Source organism: Acanthochromis polyacanthus, chromosome 6 (assembly GCF_021347895.1).
Source record: "Acanthochromis polyacanthus isolate Apoly-LR-REF ecotype Palm Island chromosome 6, KAUST_Apoly_ChrSc, whole genome shotgun sequence".
NCBI classification, from domain to species: domain Eukaryota; kingdom Metazoa; phylum Chordata; class Actinopteri; family Pomacentridae; genus Acanthochromis; species Acanthochromis polyacanthus.
In genome coordinates this window covers 40,639,004-40,660,422 of record NC_067118.1, presented here as the reverse complement: position 1 = coordinate 40,660,422, position 21,419 = coordinate 40,639,004, and the positions used below count along the sequence as shown (strand labels likewise).

At 41.4% G+C, this 21,419-nt stretch overlaps 1 protein-coding gene across 1 annotated transcript in view; it reads left to right on the top strand.

The window, feature by feature from the left end:
- Nucleotides 1-583: 583 nt before the first annotated feature.
- phactr3a (phosphatase and actin regulator 3a) overlaps nt 584-21,419 on the top strand; it is a 50,810-nt gene continuing 29,974 nt past the window's right edge. The window contains 1 exon segment of the mRNA XM_051950199.1: nt 584-903. Coding sequence (XP_051806159.1) covers nt 801-903 — 103 coding nt within the window. The 5' untranslated portion in view covers nt 584-800.

Genomic DNA, 21,419 nt, shown 5'->3' with positions numbered 1-21,419 from the left:
TTACTCATAGAGGGAGGGAGAGTGTAAACTGTTGTTTGAGACCTTTTTTTCCCCTTAAATGGCATTTTCCCCATAATTTAAGTTAAAGTAGTTTTCTTATTTTGCACAGACAATGTTTACATTTGGAAAGCCTTGTTGGATTTGCATCCAGTGGGTCATCACAATATGGAGAGATGCGATGTTCCTTAAATTAGTTAAACAGCCAATCGGAAATTGAGAGTTGGACAATATCGGCATATCGGTTATTGGCAATAAAGCCAACATTGGACATCCCTAGTTATTATATACATTATTCATTCTATACTATACAGACCTGGTGGATAATTTGAAGCAAATTACGGAGCATAATATAGAATAAGCAAAGATTTGTGTCACTAGTGTTTTTCTGGCCCTAAAAATACACAATTATTCCCTTAACATGTATGCAATCAGTGTGTGCTTCATGCTTTGCTGGTTGTGTTGAATGTTTTTTTTTTTTTTTTTTTTTTTTGCTCGGGCAGGGATGGGCATCATCAAGCCGTTGGCATCATCGGGGGCATAGCCTATTACCCCTCCCACATCCACACACACACACACACGAGCGCGCACACGGTCCAGACACACACACACATACACACACACACGTGCACACGCGCGGAATTTGCTCAGCCATGGCTCCCTGGTAGATGCTCAAAGCGGCTGTTGTCAGAGCGAATTAAATCCACATATCGCTCGCTCGCTTTTTTCCTTTTTCCTGACCTTGCCTGCCTCCGGTTGGGTTTTCAATATTTTATTCAGGATTCCTGCGCTGTCTCTCCCCCATGGCTACATCGGATGGACTAGACGGCTGTCTGCAACGAGGCAGATCTCAAAGTGACCCGAACATACTCACCGAACCGGGCATCGATTTAGCGCACGGCACAGGTAGGAATTCTCTGCGTATTTGTATTCGCAGCGTGGAACATGTGTTTTGTTCTTATTTATTATTTTTCTGGTTGTTGTTGTTCTTCTTATTTCTGACGATGCATAAGATCCCCGCTCGCCCAGTGGGATGCCAGAATAACCAAGGTATAATTAGCGCATATGCTTCCCAGCGTCAGATGGAGACTGTTGTAACGCCGAATCGGGAGGGAGAGGAAGCTGCAAATTGAAAATTAATGTGCCATATCACCTCCTGTGAATGGCTGCATTCCCTCAACCACGTTCTCGCAAGACGCCTGTAGCCATTTGGTGGCCGATGTGGACGCAAGTAGTATTTGGGAAGCCGCGTGTAGGCCGTTTTAATGTGATGTGCAACTTTGACAGCATCTATTTGCCTCCTGCATGATCCCCCATCCGCATGCATGTGTGCTCCATGATGCCGGTTTACATGCAGTGTACTGTATAGTCACAGCTGCATGCCTGTTTTCAAGCAGACACGTTATTTTTCTGTTGTTGTTTTTTTTGTGCAGAGCTGCATTTGCACATCTTCTCGTAGCTGTGCCTGGAGCTCTGTCCCTGCATATTGACAGCCCTGACATCCCCCCACCCCTCCCTGAGCTGATCACTGTTGTGATCAATGCCCCTGCTAAGCCACGTGATGCAGCCTATAGGTGCAAATATCTCCAAATCAGCACAGGCTTTCATCCAGCAGTGAATGCATTAGCTTTTTTTCTTGCAGGTGTGCTCTCCAATATGGAGCCCCTTGCACATTTCTCTTTTTTTTCATGTGGCTAATGAATTGATCCTTCATTAATAACACAACACCAGGGAGCAGTCATGTTCTGCACCTCTCTGATGAACTCCTGCCAATATTACGCTTCTTCCTTGTGTTTGCCGGGAGCTTTTCTTTAGTGGAAAATGCATTTTTTTCTCTCTCTCTCTCTTTTTTTTTTACGTAAGTTAGGCTATTTATGGTCATAGTGTGTGGGCTTGGAAAGAGTCACTGCTTTACTCCCACAAATGGTTGAGTTTTACACACATGAAGAATGCTTGAGTGAATGATTCAGAAAAAACTGGTGTCACTTCACCTTTCAGCTCTTTACTAATGAAACCTGTTTTTTTTCTTCTTCTCTGAAACAAACACCTGTCCGCGCTCGTCAGCCGGCCATAGCACATTTTTAATGGAGCCGTGCTGAATTCGGATCCTCCCCAGGATGATTTAATTCACACGTAGGTGAATGTGATGATGTCACACTGGGTCCTTGACACACCTGAATAAACAACAGAGCAGTTTGGCAGATGAGCCGGGGCCAGCGATGAGAGCTGAAACACTGAAATTCAGCCTGTAGCAGCAGGAATACACACAAGCGCTTCACTGTATGAGATAACTGATCACACAAACACAAGACGGAGTGAATGCAGTTGTTGCTGCAAGGACAATGTCAGTGTCTGGTGACCCACAGTACACAACATCGCCCACCCCATCCCCCTCTCACTGTGGATCATCACTGCACTAACGTCTGGGGCACCAGTCTTTGCCAAAGTAATCCTTTGGCAAAGACTTCCTTTTTCCCCCAGTACAGTGGCCCTTGCAGCTGCAGAGGCTGACACTGTATTCATCCACTTAGCCAACACTGGGGGGGAAGAGTCAATAGAGACAACAGCTACAGCTGACCAGAGAATCAGAGCAATGTTTTGAGGTTGCAGCAATCATACAGCAGCAGACTAAGAGAAGGACGAGTGTGTTGAAGCGCCCAACAGTCCAATCCTACTTCTTTTTTTGTTTATTAACTGTGAGAAGTGTTTTTGGTCCAACTCTCTCCGACCGGATTGAGACATCCTCTCTGAGCTGCGACTGTATTTCACACTTATTGAGCAGCATAAGTCCGATAACAGGAGCAGCGGTATAAAAACTTGTTTAGTCAGTTGATGCGGACAAGGGCCCCTTAGATTCCCCTGCTAATAAAATGTCACTTTCGCTCAAAGTTCCACTTCGTCATTGCAGAGTGTCGACGAAGGTAATGGCGTGGAGAGGACACCTTGAAGCTTTGCGGACAGGGAGCCCGCTTGGTCTGTCCTAGGGCTGTCCTGTGTGGCTTCGTTCCACTAAGTAGTTCTTCCGTCCCACACAACACAGGCATGTATGAGGACAAGCAGGTCGATAATATCAAGAGAAATTCAGTATAAATGCACAAAAATGCTGCAGATGTAGCTGCAACTGCTTCCATCATGAGTTCAGTTGGAGGTTTTTGATTAAATCATTCAGATTTAAGCATAACATGTCATAAAAAGGGTCTCGCAGATAGTAGATCTTGGGTTCAAATCTGGGCTTCGGGTGGAGTTGGCATGTTCTCACAGTTTGCGTGGGTTTTCACTGGGTGCTCCGACTTCCTCCTACCGTCCAAACACATGCTGAGGTTAATTTGTGATTCTAAATCTGCCATAGGTGTGAATTTATGTGTGCGTGGTTGTATGTGTCAGCTGTTGTTGGCATCTGTGACCCTACAGAGGATAAACTGATAAATCAAAAATGGAGTCCATCGCAATTTCCCAGAAAAAATGGATGCCCTCTGTTTGCTTCCTTGATCTAAACTGCAGTCTAAAACCCAAATTTATTCGGTTTACAAAGTCACAAAACCAAAAAAAGCAACATATTTCACAGCAAATGTTTGGCATTTTTGCTTGATAAATAACAAAATCATCAACTATTTACTTAGTTTTTAATTCATCAACACAAAATATGACATAAATAACCCCCTGTGCCTTTGGTGACAACACTGCTGTGGTGAAAGATTGTAGTAATTAATGGAAAAAAAATCGCTTTTCCCTTGCACTCCCACCTGTTCTTCCTCTTGGGTAGTCAGAGAATAGACTGAGTTAAAGAAGTGTCTCCAGAGCTCACATATATATGTCATCTTCCTTAAGACTCCTTCATCTTGGCGGTTCTTAGCTCACATGGCGACTTAAACCCATGGACAGTCGGACCCAGTTTGTCCAGTTACAGACCAGCGTCCGACCGTGAGCGGATGGGCTAGTTTTACTGATAACAGGATAATCCTCTCAGACCTGGAATCAAAGGAATCTCTGAGGATTGCAGGTATAAGTGGAGCCCCCCTAATGAACGAGGAGATACACCGAAACCCTGCGAAAGCTGATCTGGAGCCATGACGATGACTCACCCCGGACCAGAGCAATGTCTTCTGCATAATTCCTCCTTATTCCACTCAGGCCTTGATGAGTAAATATGTAAATTCTGAGTCAGCAGGTCTTGTATAATATGCTCCCTATTTAACAAGGCTTTGTTTAAAATGAGGACGTAATAATGTACACAGAACGGTATTAATGCCACAGGAATTTCTTGCATAACAGTTATTTAAAACCCAGTTTAGATATGAATGAGCTGCTGCTGAATTAAACAGACATGATTACATAGAAAACTGCACTTTATTCATGCAAACGTCACGAACCGACCCAGCTTTAAACTTTACTCGTTCGGTAAGCCATGCTTCTGTCAACATTATGTCCCTGCTCTGATTTTTAAACCTCAGACAAATCTGAAATTAAGACAGTAAGTGCCCCATTTTCAGGCGAAAAGGCGAAGAAGCAACAACATGGACGGCCTTAGATGTTTGACAGGAAGGGTTTAGTTTAAGGAGAGCAGGACAGTTTTAACTCTGAGAGATAACTTGAGGAATCTTTTTTACTCATCCTGTAATGAGGCAGACAAGGACCCTGGATGTCGTGATGGAAGAAAATAAAGAAATGCATCGAGGTAGAGCAGTATTTGTTATGGCCTTCTCTCTTGCTTTTCTGTCTTCATACTAAGCTAAAGACGAAAAAATGGGGAAACAGTTTGCATTGCTCAAAGGTACCACTATTCATGAATCGCCGAGCCAATCGCCACCTACTCGTACCTCTAAAGCTGGATTGGATCTCATTTGTTTGATCAGTACAAATTCTGTATGATAAAAAAAAATGTAAAAATGACAAATTGCCAGCTGTTTCCTGGTCGTGTCTCCAGTTCTTTGGCCAAAAATCAACCAATTACTGAGTGGAGCTTCATACAGTATGTAGCATACAGACTTGAGCACGGTGTCACAGGGTTCCCACGCATCCTGGAAATCCTGGAAAACCTGGAAAATGACTGACCAATTTTCCAGTCATGGAAAACATATGGAAGATGAGAAAAAAAGGTCAAATGTCCTGGAAACGGTTAACTTGTCCTGGAAAAATATTTATCCTCCACCTGCCAATGCAAACGGTTTACAAGTTATGCGCATGCATGTCTGTTGTCACCGTATTTTCTGGGCAACATTGAGGCATATAATATATATAAAATAACACTTCTCTGCTTCGAGCCGGCGCAGCGCCCCATGTGACGCTACCAGCCAATATGTCTGAAATCAAACTTTCAGTCGATGACGCCGGTCAACACCATAGAATACAGTCTGTAGTCAACACAGATAAAGTCTCTGTCGCGAAAAGTCCGCCTGCGTATGATGGGACGTCATGGTGACATCGCTCACTTCACCTCCTACGTCCTCCTACCTGATAACATGTGTCTGTACTGACTGGAAAAGTCCTGGAAAAGTCCTGGAAAAGCCCTGGAAAATCATTTCGGGGAAAGAGTGGGAAACCTGTGTCAGTTTTCTCTTATTACTCTTAACCAAGAAAGTAATTCCACGCTAAAAATTACAACTTTTTTCTTTAATGCAGATTCTAGATCATAAGTTAGATGCCGTTGGGACAAGACATTCTGTCTGTCTGCCAGCCGATCGGTGTACTTTTTGTTTTTCTGAATGATTGTCAGCGTCCTGAAGAGTCTGGAGAAAGGGTGTGAAGTTGATGCATTCAGCTGTGGATCACATGTGTAAAGTGAATGAAACAGCAGAGAGAGCAGCAGTATGAAGTGAGATTTTTTTTTCCTCAGTCTACAAAAGTAGAAAGAAGTGAGAAAGCAGAAAATAATCCTCCTTCTATTGCAGTTCAGCTCTGTGAATATCTCAGTTTGACACTGCTGTCTATGCTTAGCCGGGTCACCGGTACTGCAAAACAAAACACACCTCCACACATCTGACTGTAAAGTAACTCAAACAATACAAAGCAGTTTCCAATAAGGGTTTTAGTAAAAATGAGGAAATTTGTATTAAAGCAAGACATATAACGACACCACCCAGGACTCTGAAATCAGCATTTCTTACTATTTTAAAGACAAGACAATGAATCTGTTTTTCAGGAATATAACCAGCAGATTAACCGATAAGAAGCACACTCAATTTTGAAGCTTCCTCTTTGTCATCATTGGCCCTGTATGAAAATTATGCTCAAACGATAATGCAGAATTATTACAAACTTTAACATTCCGTCAACAAGATGTCAAGATAAGATTAAAGTTGTTGTTGGTTAAACACTTCCCCAAACTTCGTCCCTTTTTAGCCACAAACCGGAACATTTTTCGTTCCTTCAGGATTACTTCTGATTCGTAATTATGAGGAAGAAGAGAGTAAACTGCTCAACAATGCATATGAAACTCCTCCTGATTAAGTAGAGCTTCACAACTAATCTTTGGGAGAAATTTAATTAATAATCGAAAACTCTATATTTTAGGGACTGATATGTGAACAATAAACCCCGAGCTTTAAATATTCGCCCATTTATTGATAAATTCTGACTACGGCGCAAACAATCTGACACACTAAGACAAGACAAACACAAAACAAACTGAGAGATGAAGAAAACACAATGTTATCTGGGAATATTGTGCATTGAGATATGAGAAGACCTTAAAGAAGCCACTAATTTAGGTGGCAGGCTTCTTCAGAATTTACAGAAATTTGATGTAGAAAGTTGGATCTGGTTATCAGTTTATGGAAGCTTCTTGTCTGCACACTGTGTGATGCACTGATGTGTCTGGTGAAAGTCTGTTGAAGTTCAGGTCGGCCCGTCGGAGTGGGTTGAAACAGGAAAGAACGAAACCTTCTTTTCTCAGTCACTCAAAGGATGTTCTTCTTTCATCAGTCGGCGAAGGAGTTCCAAATGGTGTTTCATGTGACAATCTTTTAAAGGGATTTTTGCAAACTGCATCATTAACTCAGGAAGATCTGTCTGAAGTCAGACGCTTTTATAGAGCCACACTTTTAAGATGATTTCCTGGTGATTTGTAGAACGGTAAAATGGTACAGTTTTCTTTCAGGTAATTCACGGATGTGGATTCCAGATAGTCGGATGATCAAAATGAGTCGAAATGCAGAACATTTAGCGTCACTCTGAACTTCAGTTTGGACACATGAACATTCAAGCACTATAGATTACAAACATGTGTTGTCTAAATGCTCATAAGAGGGCTAGTGTAGATATAGACCTTCAGACAAATTCATAACGAACGGTTGAGTCCAAGAAAGGAGACTAAGGCTGTGTCCGAAATGGCATACTAACGTACTACATACTACATTCTCAATGAGTATATACTGTATACTACGTACTCTAAGTATGATTAGAATGCCGACCGTTCACACTGTAGTATACTACTACGTTTCCCATAATGCATTTCAAAAATCCGACGACAAAAACTGGAAGTACGGCTATCAAATATCTCGGCTGAATGCCGGCTTCAGGTCGATTTTACGCTAACAAACAGTCGCATAATTAATGTGGCAATTTCAAGCCGGCACTCCTCATGCAGTTATTAGCCAGATTATGCGAATCGTTTCAATTGTAGCTGCAGACTACTGGAGGTAGCTGCTACTTGTTCTGTATGCAAAACGAGCTGCTGCAACTAGCTGCTAGCATTCAGTAGCACGTTGTGAGGCGTCTGACAAATTTATAAGGTCAGAAAACGCCTATTTCTCAAATCTGTGGGGTGATTAGGATGACTACTTAACCACATAAAATAAAATAAAAATCGCCCCGGTCCGGCCACAGATCCCGCGGAGGCTTGCATTTCGGTGGATAGCTCGCAAAGCATTATGGGGCAGTTGAGTATGACTAGTGTGGTCACCGCGCATACTTAAAAATTTTCCAAATATACTATACATCCGGGTATTTCTCGCGTACTAAGTCTTTTCATACTTTCAAATGTGAACGCACTACATACTTATTTTGACGTCACACTTAGTATGAGTAGTACGTTAGTATGCGATTTCGGACACAGCCTAAGTGTCTTAATGTGTCTGTGCTTTGGTCTGGAGGGTGGTGTGAGTTGTGCTGGTTCAGAGACGACCCACATGTTGTCTAGATTCCACTTCCTTTGTAGGGTCTGTGGTCTTGATGAAAGGTCAAAGCTGGTCATGGTATCTCGTAAGGCTGGCCAATGTGGCCGAAAAACTTATGATCAATTGTTTTCATTTTAGTAGATATTGATAATTATTGATCATTTTAATGGCCTATTTTTAATACAGAGCAGGACAAATAAAAACTGAATTAGGTTTTACCCACTTTAGCCTATTTGTGAAGGTATACAAGTGACTTTGTGAGTTTTTATGTCAATACAACAATGGAAAACGTCAACCCTGCACCGACCTCTGCACATACCTCAACATAAAGCCCATCAGCGCTTGAAGCAGACCACTGGGAATGCTTCGTCCAGGTGGAGGTGGACACAGAGTTGTGGGTGTTGAATAGGAAACCTGTCTGCAAGGGCAACCACCAATCCCCACCAGGAACAACCTCCACTCTGGGACGTGTGCAGGGATGGATAGGGGTCAGTGGCCCCGGCAGCAGAGGATTAGCAGGCCTCAGGAGACCTGCACAGAAACCAACAGGGAGAGTGATGGAGAGTAGCAGGAGCTCACTTATCGAGGACCTGAACCAGACATTCTGTTTTCATTATGTGCTGGTAAATGGTTGTATTTATATAGTGCTTTTATCCAAAGCACTTTACATGATGTGTCACATTTACCCATTCACACACACATTCACACACTGATGGCGGGAGCTGCCATGCAAGGTGCTAACCACAACCCATCAGGAGCAATTAGGGGTTCGGTGTCTTGCTCAGGGACACCTCGACATGAGTTCGACGGGCCAAGGATCAAACCGGCAACCTTCCAGTTACAAGACGGCCACTCTACCTACTGAGTCATGCTGCCCCTCAACTGCTTTCATAGCAGTTTGTATCTGATGCATTTAAGTGAAACTACTGAACAGTTACAGTATGCAGTAGGTCATGTTGCCTACAATTCTACACTTTCTGCAATTTTTTTGAGCAGATGCTTTCATCCAAAGTGACGTACATCTGAGAGTAGATAGAACACAAGCGAGGATCTAGTCTGGAGAAAACAACCTGGATAAGTTCCATGTGATGGAACATGCACAGACAGTCTGTGCATGTTCTGTGTCTTTTACCTGGAAGGTTTAAGGTCCAGGTTTTTATGATGTGTAAATTCCATTGTAAAGATAGTGGTGTCTTTTGGTGGCAGACTGAAGAGAAGAAATGCTGGTTTGGAGAGCTAGTTGGTGTCTTCGTGGGATCGTCTGTTGATCAAAGTAGGGTCTCTGCTGCCAACTTGAGGTTGTGAGACTCACACGTCAAAACCAAATGGAGAGGAGACCTTAGATTCTTTGTTTTAAGGCCAGTCATGCTGTGTTCTTCCTGCTCATTGCACATTCCCATCTCCCACCCTTCCATTCTGTCTATTGCTCCTCAGCTGTCATCAAGGAGAACCCTATAAAACGCAGAACTGCATGTATCTGCTGGCACACATACGGATGAGAAACACAAACAAGCTTACAGTATCTGGACAGACTGTGTGAATACGCTGGAGACAGATTTGGTCTCCAGAAAAACCACCTGCGCCTACATCAAGCCCGGCCTAATTAAGTCCCGACTTCCTGTTTTCAGTCGCGGAGCTGTAATTCACGGCAGAGTCATGACCCATTCATCACAGTCAGCCTTAAGGGACTGTGAGTCAGTCAAGGCCACCTGTTAGTAGTAGCTACTGGAGAGCTATTCATTCTGTCCTCTGTGATGCACAGAGGTCCTTACATAGGCCAAGAGGAAATCTAGAGGCTGAGAGCAGCTTCCTGGTTGTCCCATAAAATATTTAACGCCATTTGAAACAAATGCTTTCCGCAAAAACGAGTAATTCCGTTTGCTACGTTAGAAAATTGAAGATATCCCTCAAAATTGAAGCAATGAAAGTGTTCTAACAAGTTCTGATGGACATGTGCATTGCTAATGTGATGAACTACTTACCCTGCTGGGGGCAGTTGTTTGAACTTCACCATTACTGACACGTCCACTATAAATAACCCCGGAACAAGCTAGTTAAAAACAACTGCGAAATGGCAAAGACAAGTGACGGGAGCTCAGAGAAAAGGTCAAGCATCATTTGTTTGCACAAGGAAGGCCACTCCATAAAAAAAAAACTCTCAGTCTTCCACAGTTATATTGTCAAAAAGACTGAAATGGAGGAAACAGAGTTGAAAGACCAGCGGTAGATTTGATCGCAAAATTGGGAGTAAATTCAAGATAATTTCACAGATTCAACAAGAATGACCAAATACTAGTGGTGTGCCATACTGCAAGATACAGGGCCACTATTGCCGATACTGATACCGATACTCCAGACTAACTTTTTCCGTCATTGGTAGGTTTAGAACAAAGGTTAGGATCTGTATATGGTCGTCCACATCTGGAATGAAGATTGGGTTGTAAATGCTCAGGGTTTAAGAATCAGACTAATTCCTGGGTAGGTTTTCTGTGGGTCAGACGAGGAAGAATCTGGGTTGCCGATGAAATCACAAAGTGAGGGATAACCTCCTTAAACAGTGTTCATTTTTGGTAGATTGGTCAATGTTTGTGCAATACTTCTGTCACTGAAATGGGAAATGCTCTTTTAAGATGCATTTTGAGTTACTTTTGTAATGACGAATACAAAAAAATGTACCCCCTATGGTTACTGTCTTTGATAATAAAACATGACAGACATTGTCAGTTTGTTGCGCCCACCTGGTCCCACCTGGTTACAGCTGAAACACTTCACTAGCTGAACATTTGCTTATCGACAGACACTACATTTACCAATGTTCCCTAAACGCCTCACAGTGCAGACTGAGGTAGATGCTGCTCAGATGGCGCTAACCTTTCTAATTTTCATACAGGAGAGAAACTGAAACTAAAGTATCGATCTGATTACACTGGTATTGTTCAATATCAATGCCAATGCTGGTATCGGTAATATTAATATTTGGATCGATCAACCCACCTCTACGAAATACTGCTCAGTTCACAGACTATTACGAGTTAGTTTCAGATGAATCCAAATTCAGCTCGGAATCTGATAGCAGAAAGTTTGCGTATAGAAACCTGGGGGAGGAATCCAAACCAGACTGCATTAGTGCTGACTGATGACTCATCAGCTCGATATGAACAAAAACTAATTGCAACAGACTGCACTAAATGTGACGAGTAAGAAGAATGTTTTATGTACATGCACCATGCAGTCACACTGCAAACGTGATCTGTCAGATGGAGCCCTGGATACACGAGACATGCATTCACACCGTTCGGCCAATCAGACGAAGCCGCATCCAGCTGACAACTGCCATCAGATTAATTGGAGTCAATCTGGCGGCGACTGTGAGGTTTCTTAGTGATGTGACCGAGGAAGGAGCAATCATGGGGAAAATGTCAAGAGATGCTTTTGTTGCTAATGCAGATTTTACTCACAACGAACACAGACTGCATTCAATTTTAAAAAGAAAAAATGGTAAATGGTTGTATTTATATAGTGCTTTTATCCAAAGCACTTTACATGATATGTCACATTTACCCATTCACACACTGATGGCAGGAGCTGCCATGCAAGGTGCTAACCACGACCCATCAGGAGCAATTAGGGGTTCGGTGTCTTGCTCAGGGACACCTCGACATGAGCACGATGGGCCAAGGATCAAACCGGCAACCTTCCAGTTACAAGACGGCCACTCTACCCACTGAGCCATGCCGCCCCCCACAAAGATCTGAAAAGTTTCAAGCCGCTTTCCTTCTAGTGTAAAATCTACCCGCCACCTTTTCAAAGACTGTTTTGCCCAGGAGAAATTTAATGATTTAGAACGGCTCTCCCACAGCCCTGACCTAAATCCCATAGGTTCATTTGGGATGCTATGGAGGGGGAAAAAAAAGTCAGTTTGTCAGTGCACTAGAGTGGATGAACTCAGAGCTTCAGCTGAAATGTGGGAGAAACTTTCATTATCTCTATGACAGAAATTGGGTGATTCCATAAACAGGCAGTTATGCAAGCAGGAGAATCTCCAATGAAACGTGAAAACATCACAACTGTGATCTTTAGTATGGAGTCACAGGAGTGCCACATCAAAATATAAATAAATAAATAAATAAATGTGTAAATATAAAGAGAAATAAATAAATAAATGTGGAAATATAAAGAGAAATAAATAAATAAATACATAAATATGGAAATATAAAGAGAAATAAATAAATAAATAAATAAATATGGAAATATAAAGAGAAATAAATAAATAAATAAATAAGAGGGAAAAATGAAAAGGTAAAAGCAAAGACAAAATTTTCCTTTTATTTACTTATTTATTTATTTCTCTTTATATTTCCACATTTAATTATTTATTTCTCTCTATTTATATTTGAACCTTTATTTATTTATTTATTTATTTCTCCATATTTCCACATTTATTTATTTATTTATATTTTGATGTGGCACTCCTGTGACTCCATACTTTAGTGAAGCACTGTTTTAAAATTTTAATAATTCCTTAAAAGTTTCCCTTAAAAGTTTTATTAAAAAAAAAAAAACAAATTTGGCAAGAAAATTCTTGTAAATATTTCTGAAAAATGAATAGAAATCCTCCAAAAAAAATCCGAAAAAAATATCTAAAGTGATTACATATATATCAGTAAAACTTCTAATGTTTTCTTTAAGAACATTCACAAATGTTTTTTTTTCAACAATTCTTTTTTCCACCAAAAAATGGTCAAAATTTCCCAAAAATGTTGAAAATGTGGACATCAGAAGTTTCACTGTGAAAATCTATTTTCCCCCCGCATTTTCAAACTTTAAAACGGGTCAATTTGACCCGCAGGACGACATGACAACATAAATCCAATTATCTTTGGCATTTTATATGCAATGCAAATTTATACATTTAAAGTGTGGATTAAGCATCCAGATGCCTTCTGAGATCACTGCATCTGTCATCCTGTCAGCAATAATTATTTTACAGTACTCAGTAAGGGTCTGCCCCACAGTAATTTATTCAGATGGGTGACAAATCAAAGGAAAAATCTTTGAAAAATGAGTTGAAAAACAGAATGATGCAGGTACTTCTGTACAGGGCACAAAGACTCCTTGAATTTTCTGGTGAAAATGTTGTGAATTATACGCTGTGGCCTTCACAGTCATGAGAATTTAACCCAACTCAGTGTGCAGGAGTCTGGATTGTCACACATGAGGGAATACGTTTTGGAGTGATTTCATTCAGCACTCCAGGAAAATCTGTACCAAGAGGCCCTGAAGCAGTTTTTTTTTACCTTTGGTTTCACTTTGACTCACTTTAGCAGAAACATAATTTCAGCCCATCTTTTTGCGTCATTTACTCATCTATAGTTGTGTTTTTGTGAAATGAATGTGTATGAACTGTCAGAGAATTGTGAAAAATGATGCGTATCGCTGTGCAAATACACACATTTTACAGTGATATTAAACAGAGACGAGCAACTAATTGTCTTATTAGTAAAGATGGATTTTTGTTTGATATGGGACTACAGGGATGAACTGTTTGTTCATCCAGTAGTCAATTAATTAACTGATCCTGGCTGCTTCACACATGGTATTAGTCATCATCCCTGAATGATTCTCAAAGTTTGTTTGTCATGATGTCCTGTGAGCATAAAAAAACTGCAGTGATGGGATCTAATGATTATTAGTCGACTATGAAACAGAATTCTCATATTCTCTCCTCTCCAAAAGTACCGGAACAGTGAGGCCTGTTCCTTTATTTCTGCTGTAGACTGAAAACATTTGGGTTCTGTGGACTTCTGAATTAATTTTGCTGCTGCCATCATGTGTTACATCATCGGTGAAGATTAACGAGCCCGTTCCCGAAGAAGCCATGCAAGCTTCCATGACATTAGCTCCACTGTCTCACAGATGAGCTTGTATGTTTGGGATCATGAGCAGATCTCCTTTCTCTAAACTTTAGCCTTTCCATCACTAGGGTTCATCTTTGTCTCGTCAGTCCAATTTTTGAGGCTCATCTCTAATTTTCCGGCAAACTCCAGTCTGGCCTTCCGCTTCTTCCAGCTAATGAGTGGTTTGCATCTTCTAAGGTAGCCTTTATGCTTTTGTTCATGAAGTCTTCTGTGAACAGTAGATTGTGATGCCTTCACTTATCTGGAGGTTGTTGCTGACAGTTGTTTTAGGGTCTTTCTTTACAGCTCTCTGTTTCTGTCATCAACTGCTGCTGCTTTCCTTGGTCTACCTGCTCAACGTCTGTTTCTTAGTCCACCGTTGGATTCTTTCTTCTTTAGGACATTCCAAATGCTTGTGCAGTGGCTCTGATCGATTTTCCATCTTCTCTCAGCTTCACAATGGCTTGTTTTTCACCCATAGATAGTTCTCTTGTACTCATGTTGGTTACATCTAGAACTATAAACACAGTCTGCACAGCCAAGACCCAAATGTGAAACTGAACGCAGACACTGAGTGAATAATCAGTGTGATAGGACACAGCAGGGTAACAAAACACACCTGTCAGTCACGTGTTCCAGTATTTTTGCTCACATGAAAAATGGGTGGGTTCAAACAAAAGGTGCTATCTTCTAAGTTGTGCATCAGATCCAGATGTAAATACCTAGAAATGAAAGCTGAAATGTTGATGTCTCATAGTCATTTTTTTTTATGTCAGACCCAAATGTTTTCAGTCTACAGCAAAGATAAAGGAATTAGCTTCACTGTTTCAGTACTGGGGCAGCACAGTGGCTTGGTTAGCACTTTCTGCATGGAGTTTGCATGTTCCCCCTGTGCATGCGTGGGCTTTCTCTGGGGGTTGTTGCTAGAGATACGGACCCGTACCCGTAGCCTGTGGACTACGGATACGGCACTTGCCATTTGCCAATCAGATACGCGAGATCTGGTCACGTGACTCCCGGTAGACGCTAGCGGTACGGACCCGTAGCATCGATACTACAGGTACGGACCCTAAACCTGACCCTAACACTAACCCTAACCTTAACCTTTGCTTACCTTTCAACAGTTTGCAGTGGTTAGCAGCTTCTTGACTCGCGAGACTCGCGTACGGGTCCGTATTTGTCTGGCAAATGGAAAGTGCCGTATCTGTAGCCCACAGGCTACGGGTACGGGTACGGGTCCGTATCTGTAGACACTACCTTCTCTTGGTTCTCCAGCTTCCTCCCACAGTCCAAAAACATGCTGAAGTTAATTGGTGATTCTAAATTGTCTGTAGGTGTGAATGTGAGTGTGATTGTTTGTCTCTATAAGTAGCCCTGTGACAGACTGTTACCTGTCCAGGTGTCTCCTGCCTTTACCCTAAATCTGCTGGGATAGACTCCAGCCCCCCCACTACCTTAATGAGGATTAAGCGGTGTATAGATGATGGATGGATATTCCAATGCTTTCAGAGGGGAGTGTATGTAAAAACTCAGTCATCAACTAATAGTTTTTCTTCTACTTGAAATCAGCGAAGGCCACAAAATAAACAGCGTTAGTCTTCAGATTTAAAGGAAAAACAAACATTTCTTCCTCTTCTCTCACTGTAACATTTGAATGGGGGATAAGCTGCTTCTGGATGCCTTGTTGAGCTCAGCTCTCTGCGGATGCCTCGAAAATGGAGCACAAAAATGACGACAACAACAAAAGTCCTACATCACGCCTGCTCCCTGCGGATGCGGGAGCAGATTAAGCTTTTGACAGTGTTTGAGCCATGTGTTACTGCGGCTGCATGTCTGCATGGTTTCTGGCATGCATACATTCGTCTGCGGGGGGGGGGGGATCACAGAATGTGCTAGAATGAGAAAACAGAGGCCCGAGCAGCCCTCAGTACCTGTCAGAGACTCCAGCATTAAGGCAGCGAGCGGTGGAGCTGTTTAGCCTGGGAAGGTTGAGGTTAAATGGAGTTCAGTAAGTTGCATGCTCTATGTGGTGAAGGGTAAAGAGCTGAGAGAGGCAACTCCTCTGGGTACAGCACAGGCACATTTTACAGGAAAGCAGCAGCAGAAAAAGAAGAAGAAGAAGAAGAAGAAGAAGAAGAGAAGCCGCTGGAGAGGGAAGGACAGGGGAGTGAATTAGGGAGGAGAGGAAACAGTGTGAGGAGAGAAATAAATGAGGAGGTGGCAGCTTTTATCGAAGGAAAGCCAAGATGTTATCGTAATTGCAAAGCGGCCACAGTGAGATGATGGATAGTCTATAGGAGGCCGGAGCAGAGCCTCTAGCTCCAGTTCTTGGCCAGTTTTCATGGATCCTATATGGACCTTAGAGTTTTAGAGTGAAACAGAAAATACAGAATTCTTCATTTTCATCGATCTTCATCTTTTTCTCTCATTGAGAATTGGTTTTTATCTGATTGTTTTTATTGAACTCTTCCTTCCAGGCAGCAAATAAGCATGAAGATGAGATAGTTTAATACTGATGATGGACGTTTTATTGAATTAAGTTCAGTTTCACTTAATTGTGCTGCTCTGGAAACTCTTCCTTGTCAGCAAGCTCTAACGAAATGTAATCCTGTGCTAAGCATTCTGTCCTTGAAGCATTTTGGCAGAAACTTTATACTAGTATGATGTATTTTCTTGAGGGCTGCAGCTAATGATTAATCTGTATTTTTATTGCTTAATAGTTTGGTTAACACCCCTAACTCCTGACAGTCTCATGGTGTTTTCTGCTGTTTGTACTCACTACTCCTGCATCTCTGTACAAACAGCACAATCCTCAACCACGGTCAGAAGCAGAGAGAACCCAGACATGTCTTCTGTGCATTAAAACGACAGTTACATCTTAAAGTTGAATTTCTCCGATCATTTATTTTGCATAAATTAGAAGAACCAGGAATCAACATGAACAACTTTTTTCTCCCAAGTGCAAACAACACTGGGGAAAAATGGTGACTCTACAAAAAAAGAGTCAAACATTTGTCTAAAGTAACAAATTTGTCCAAAAAATTTTGAAAAACATTTCTAAAATGACAGAAACTTTCCAGAGATTACTGACAATCTGTATAAAATACAAACACAAAGAAGTTAAAGGTCAGTGGTGACAGAAACAGTGAGTTAAGTCACATTTCTGCCATTATTTTCAAAGAATGTAGATTAAATTTCTTCTAGTAGCAGGGTCTTAAATTGAACGTCTTTTCAGAAAACATGAAAGGCAGGAAAACCTTCTTCTGCTTTGAAAAATGGTGAATAGGACGTGATTTACGGTTTCATCTTTATGCTACATGCAAAGACCGTTTTTTATTGTCTTTTCTACCGAGGGAACAGTTTATCCGTTTAAAAAAAATACATCTTTTTCCTCTTTTTTCCTTTTCTAAACTAATTAAAGGAACTCTGTGTTGAATATTGTCTTATGTGACTTTGGACACAACATTATAAAGTCCTAACCTTGAGGATTTCATAGTGATATCATCAGGGTTGTTGCAGTTTTGTCCTCCCAGATCACAAAAAACAAGAAACAAAATGACAAAAACATGAGACAAACGACAAAAGTCATACAAAAAACATGACAAAAAAACAACAAGACAAAACATCACAAAAACGGGGCACAAAGTAACAAAAGAACAATAAGAAATCTAGTATTTTACTTTATGTTTAAAACAACTTGTCATGGTCTAGAAATTATTTTTAAATTTATAGTTTTACAAATTTCTCTGGCTGGCCACTTTTGGTCCGTGGGCCGCATGTTTGACACCCCTGAACTAGAGACACTGATGCTTAAGCTGCCATAATGAGAAATCATTGTCAAAGGTCAGAATATCTTGGCCTTTGTACAGCAGTTTGGCTCCTTCAGCTTTGTAAAGGTGAATAAAATCGTGACACAAACAGAAGCCCTCTTGTTCCCAAATCAGCAAATTTATATTGTTCACAGCACATTTCCTCTCTATCCCATCACTTTTTCTCACGCACTCAGACACATAAATTAGTATATTGTACCCATCACACCTGTTCACAGCCTCAGCGTCCTTTTTTTCTCTACAAATCTGCCAGAATGAGCCCGAGATGGATGAAAAAGCAGGTTCTGGGCCCCGTCAGCGATAAACGTCTGGAACCAGGAAACACCAGCAGAAAGGACGTTTAGATTAATCAGGCGGAGGGAGAGTAAAAAGAGCAGGCACTTAAAGCTCATGTGCTTAAGACAGCAGAGGTACGACGGCGGCACACTTTGAACCACCGCAGAGACAAAGGAGAAGCGATGTGAGGCCTTTTGTAGTGTGTTTGATAGCCACTTACAGTACGGTGTTATTGAACGTCTCTGCCGGGGCCTCTCAGGAGAAGCTAAATTAAATGCATAACTAGATCAGATAATTTTACTCGAAGGAATACAGTCATAATAAGAAAATAAAAGCTTTTCATTGTGTTGTGGAGTGACTGTGTGGGAGTTTGAAAAGAGGAGTGAAGGTTAAAGAGTCTCTGGCTGCATTTAAATCCACTTTATTGTACACTCATTCACAGATTTATCCGTTTTCTAATTTTTTCTGTTTTTTTAATGTGGAAATTTAATCAAGTCACGCATTTTAAGCCAACATTTAAAGCCGTCCGTGAATAGATGAGCCTTAAATGCATACTAATTAGCAATTTAATGAAAATATCATAACAAATCAGATGAAAGCGACCTAATCGTGACTCTGTGTCTGCATGGATACATCTTCTTTAACTTAAAATCATCCCATTTATGGTTCGTTTTGAGGTTTGTTGGTACAAAGTTTTACTTATTGATTATTCCCCAAAGATTTTTGCCCAAAACAGCTTTAAATTCAGGTTCAGGGCATCAATAAAGCAACATTTTGCACTGACATTCCTGTTAAGTTGAAAGACGACAGCTATAATGACTCAGAATAAACTATAAACTTTTACTTCTGTTGTTTTTTTCCCTCTGAACTTCAAATTTAGGGATTTTTGGGCTTTTAACTCAACAGAACGAGGAGTGTAAATCTGTTGTTGTGGGTTTTGGGAAATAGTTTTGAGTTTTTTGTTACATTTTGTTGACAGAAATGACAACTTCAAGCCCCAGGTACTTTTTCTGCTTGCTTAATTTTTAGTTGTTTTTTAATTTTATTCTTAATTTTCTTTTAATTTCTTGTTCATTTTTGACAATTCAAATTGCAGTGACTATAAAGATGTTCTTTTCTATTCTGTTGTCTTCTTATCTCTCTAAAGCCAGTGTCAATTAAAGGCAATAAAGAGATCAAAAATCCAAAAATTGTTAAAATAGTGCAACAATTCTCACTATATAGTGAAATCTATCCATCTGGTTGCTTTCTTTGGACAGCCACCGACATGTAGTTGTTTTTTTTTGTTTTTTTTGTCAGGACATATAATGCATCTTAGTAGATAATAATAACTACTCAACTTTTTCCATTGCATTGTTGCATTATTTTAACTTTTTTTTATCTCTTTTTTGCCTTTAATTGACACTGGCTCTAGAGAAATAAGAAGAGAACAGAACAGAAAACAACATTTTTATAGTCACTGCAATTTGTCAAAACTTAACAAGAAATTACAAGAAAATTAAGATTAAAAGTAAAAACAGCAAAAAAATTCAGCAATCGGAAAAGGTACCTGGGACTTTCAGTTCATAGTCAGTGATATGAAGTTGCATCCCACTAGGATTTCCCGCTGTGTTTGCTATTTTTTCACTTATTCACATAATTTCTGTCAATAACATGTAACAAAAACCCCAAACTATTTCCCAAAACCCACAATGACAGATTTACATTCCTCATTCTGTTGAGTTAACAGCGCAAAAATCCCTAAATTTTAAGTTCACATTAAAAAAAAACAAATAAAAGTTTACAGTTTATTCTGGGTCATCACAGACCGATAAACTGTCACATTAGTGTAATTTATTTAAACTTATATTGTAGAGCTGAAATTATTACTCATTAATCAGTTAGTCGACAGATATTTATTCCACAATGTTGGTAATTTATTAATGATTTTAACAATTTATGATCAGTCGATTAATCAAGAAAATAATCAAGAAAATAATCAATACTAAGAATCATTTGTTGCAGCCATGCAAAACGCACAGAGAAAATTAAAACGTGCCAATTGCAGACATAACATAGATAGATAGATAGATAGAGAGATAGATAGACAGACAGACAGACAGAAAAACACACTTAAAACAGAAGCTCACAATGCCCAGACATCTAGAGTCTTGTCAGGAGTCGTTCTGACAAAGTAGTGGGAAAGTTCTACACTAAGAATTCTATCACTCAAACAATACGGTGGAAAAAGACAGAGAAATTGTACAAATAGGGAGCGGTTTAGGTCTGGAGTCTTTGATGTGTTTCAGCAGAGAGAATTTCAGCACCATGGACAGAGCCAGTCTCTGCTGCGGAGCCGAGTGGAGTCGTGTTCTGAGTACTGATCAGTCTGCCCTGGATCACGCAGATCCCCAGTCTGTCCTGGATCACAGGGACCCCCAGTCTGTCCTGGATCACAGGGACCCCCAGTCTGTCCTGGATCACAGAGACCCCCAGTCTGTCCTGGATCACAGAGACCCCCAGTCTGTCCTGGATCACAGAGACCTCCAGTCTGTCCTGGATCACAGAGACCCCCAGTCTGTCCTGGATCACAGAGACCTCCAGTCTGTCCTGGATCACAGAGACCCCCAGTCTGTCCTGGATCACAGAGACCTCCAGTCTGTCCTGGATCACAGAGACCTCCAGTCTGTCCTGGATCACAGAGACCTCCAGTCTGTCCTGGATCACAGAGACCCCCAGTCTGTCCTGGATCACAGAGACCTCCAGTCTGTCCTGGATCACAGAGACCCCCCATCTGTCCTGGATCACAGGGACCCCCAGTCTGTCCTGGATCACAGGGACCCCCAGTCTGTCCTGGATCACAGGGACCCCCAGTCTGTTCTGGATCACAGGGACCCCCAGTCTGTCCCGGATCACAGAGACCTCCAGTCTGTCCTGGATCACAGAGACCCCCCATCTGTCCTGGATCACAGGGACCTCCAGTCTGTCCTGGATCACAGGGACCCCCAGTCTGTCCTGGATCACAGGGACCCCCAGTCTGTCCTGGATCACAGGGACCCCCATTCTGTCCTGGATCACAGGGACCCCCAGTCTGTTCTGGATCACAGGGACCCCCAGTCTGTCCTGGATCACAGGGACCCCCAGTCTATTCTGGATCACAGGGACCCCCAGTCTGTCCTGGATCACAGAGACCCCCAATCTGTCCTGGATCACACAGACCCCCAGTCTGTCCTGGATCACACAGACCCCCAGTCTGTCCTGGATCACACAGACCTCCAAAGCCCTGGCGATTTCTTTACATCACTTTTTTGGTGCACCAATGACAC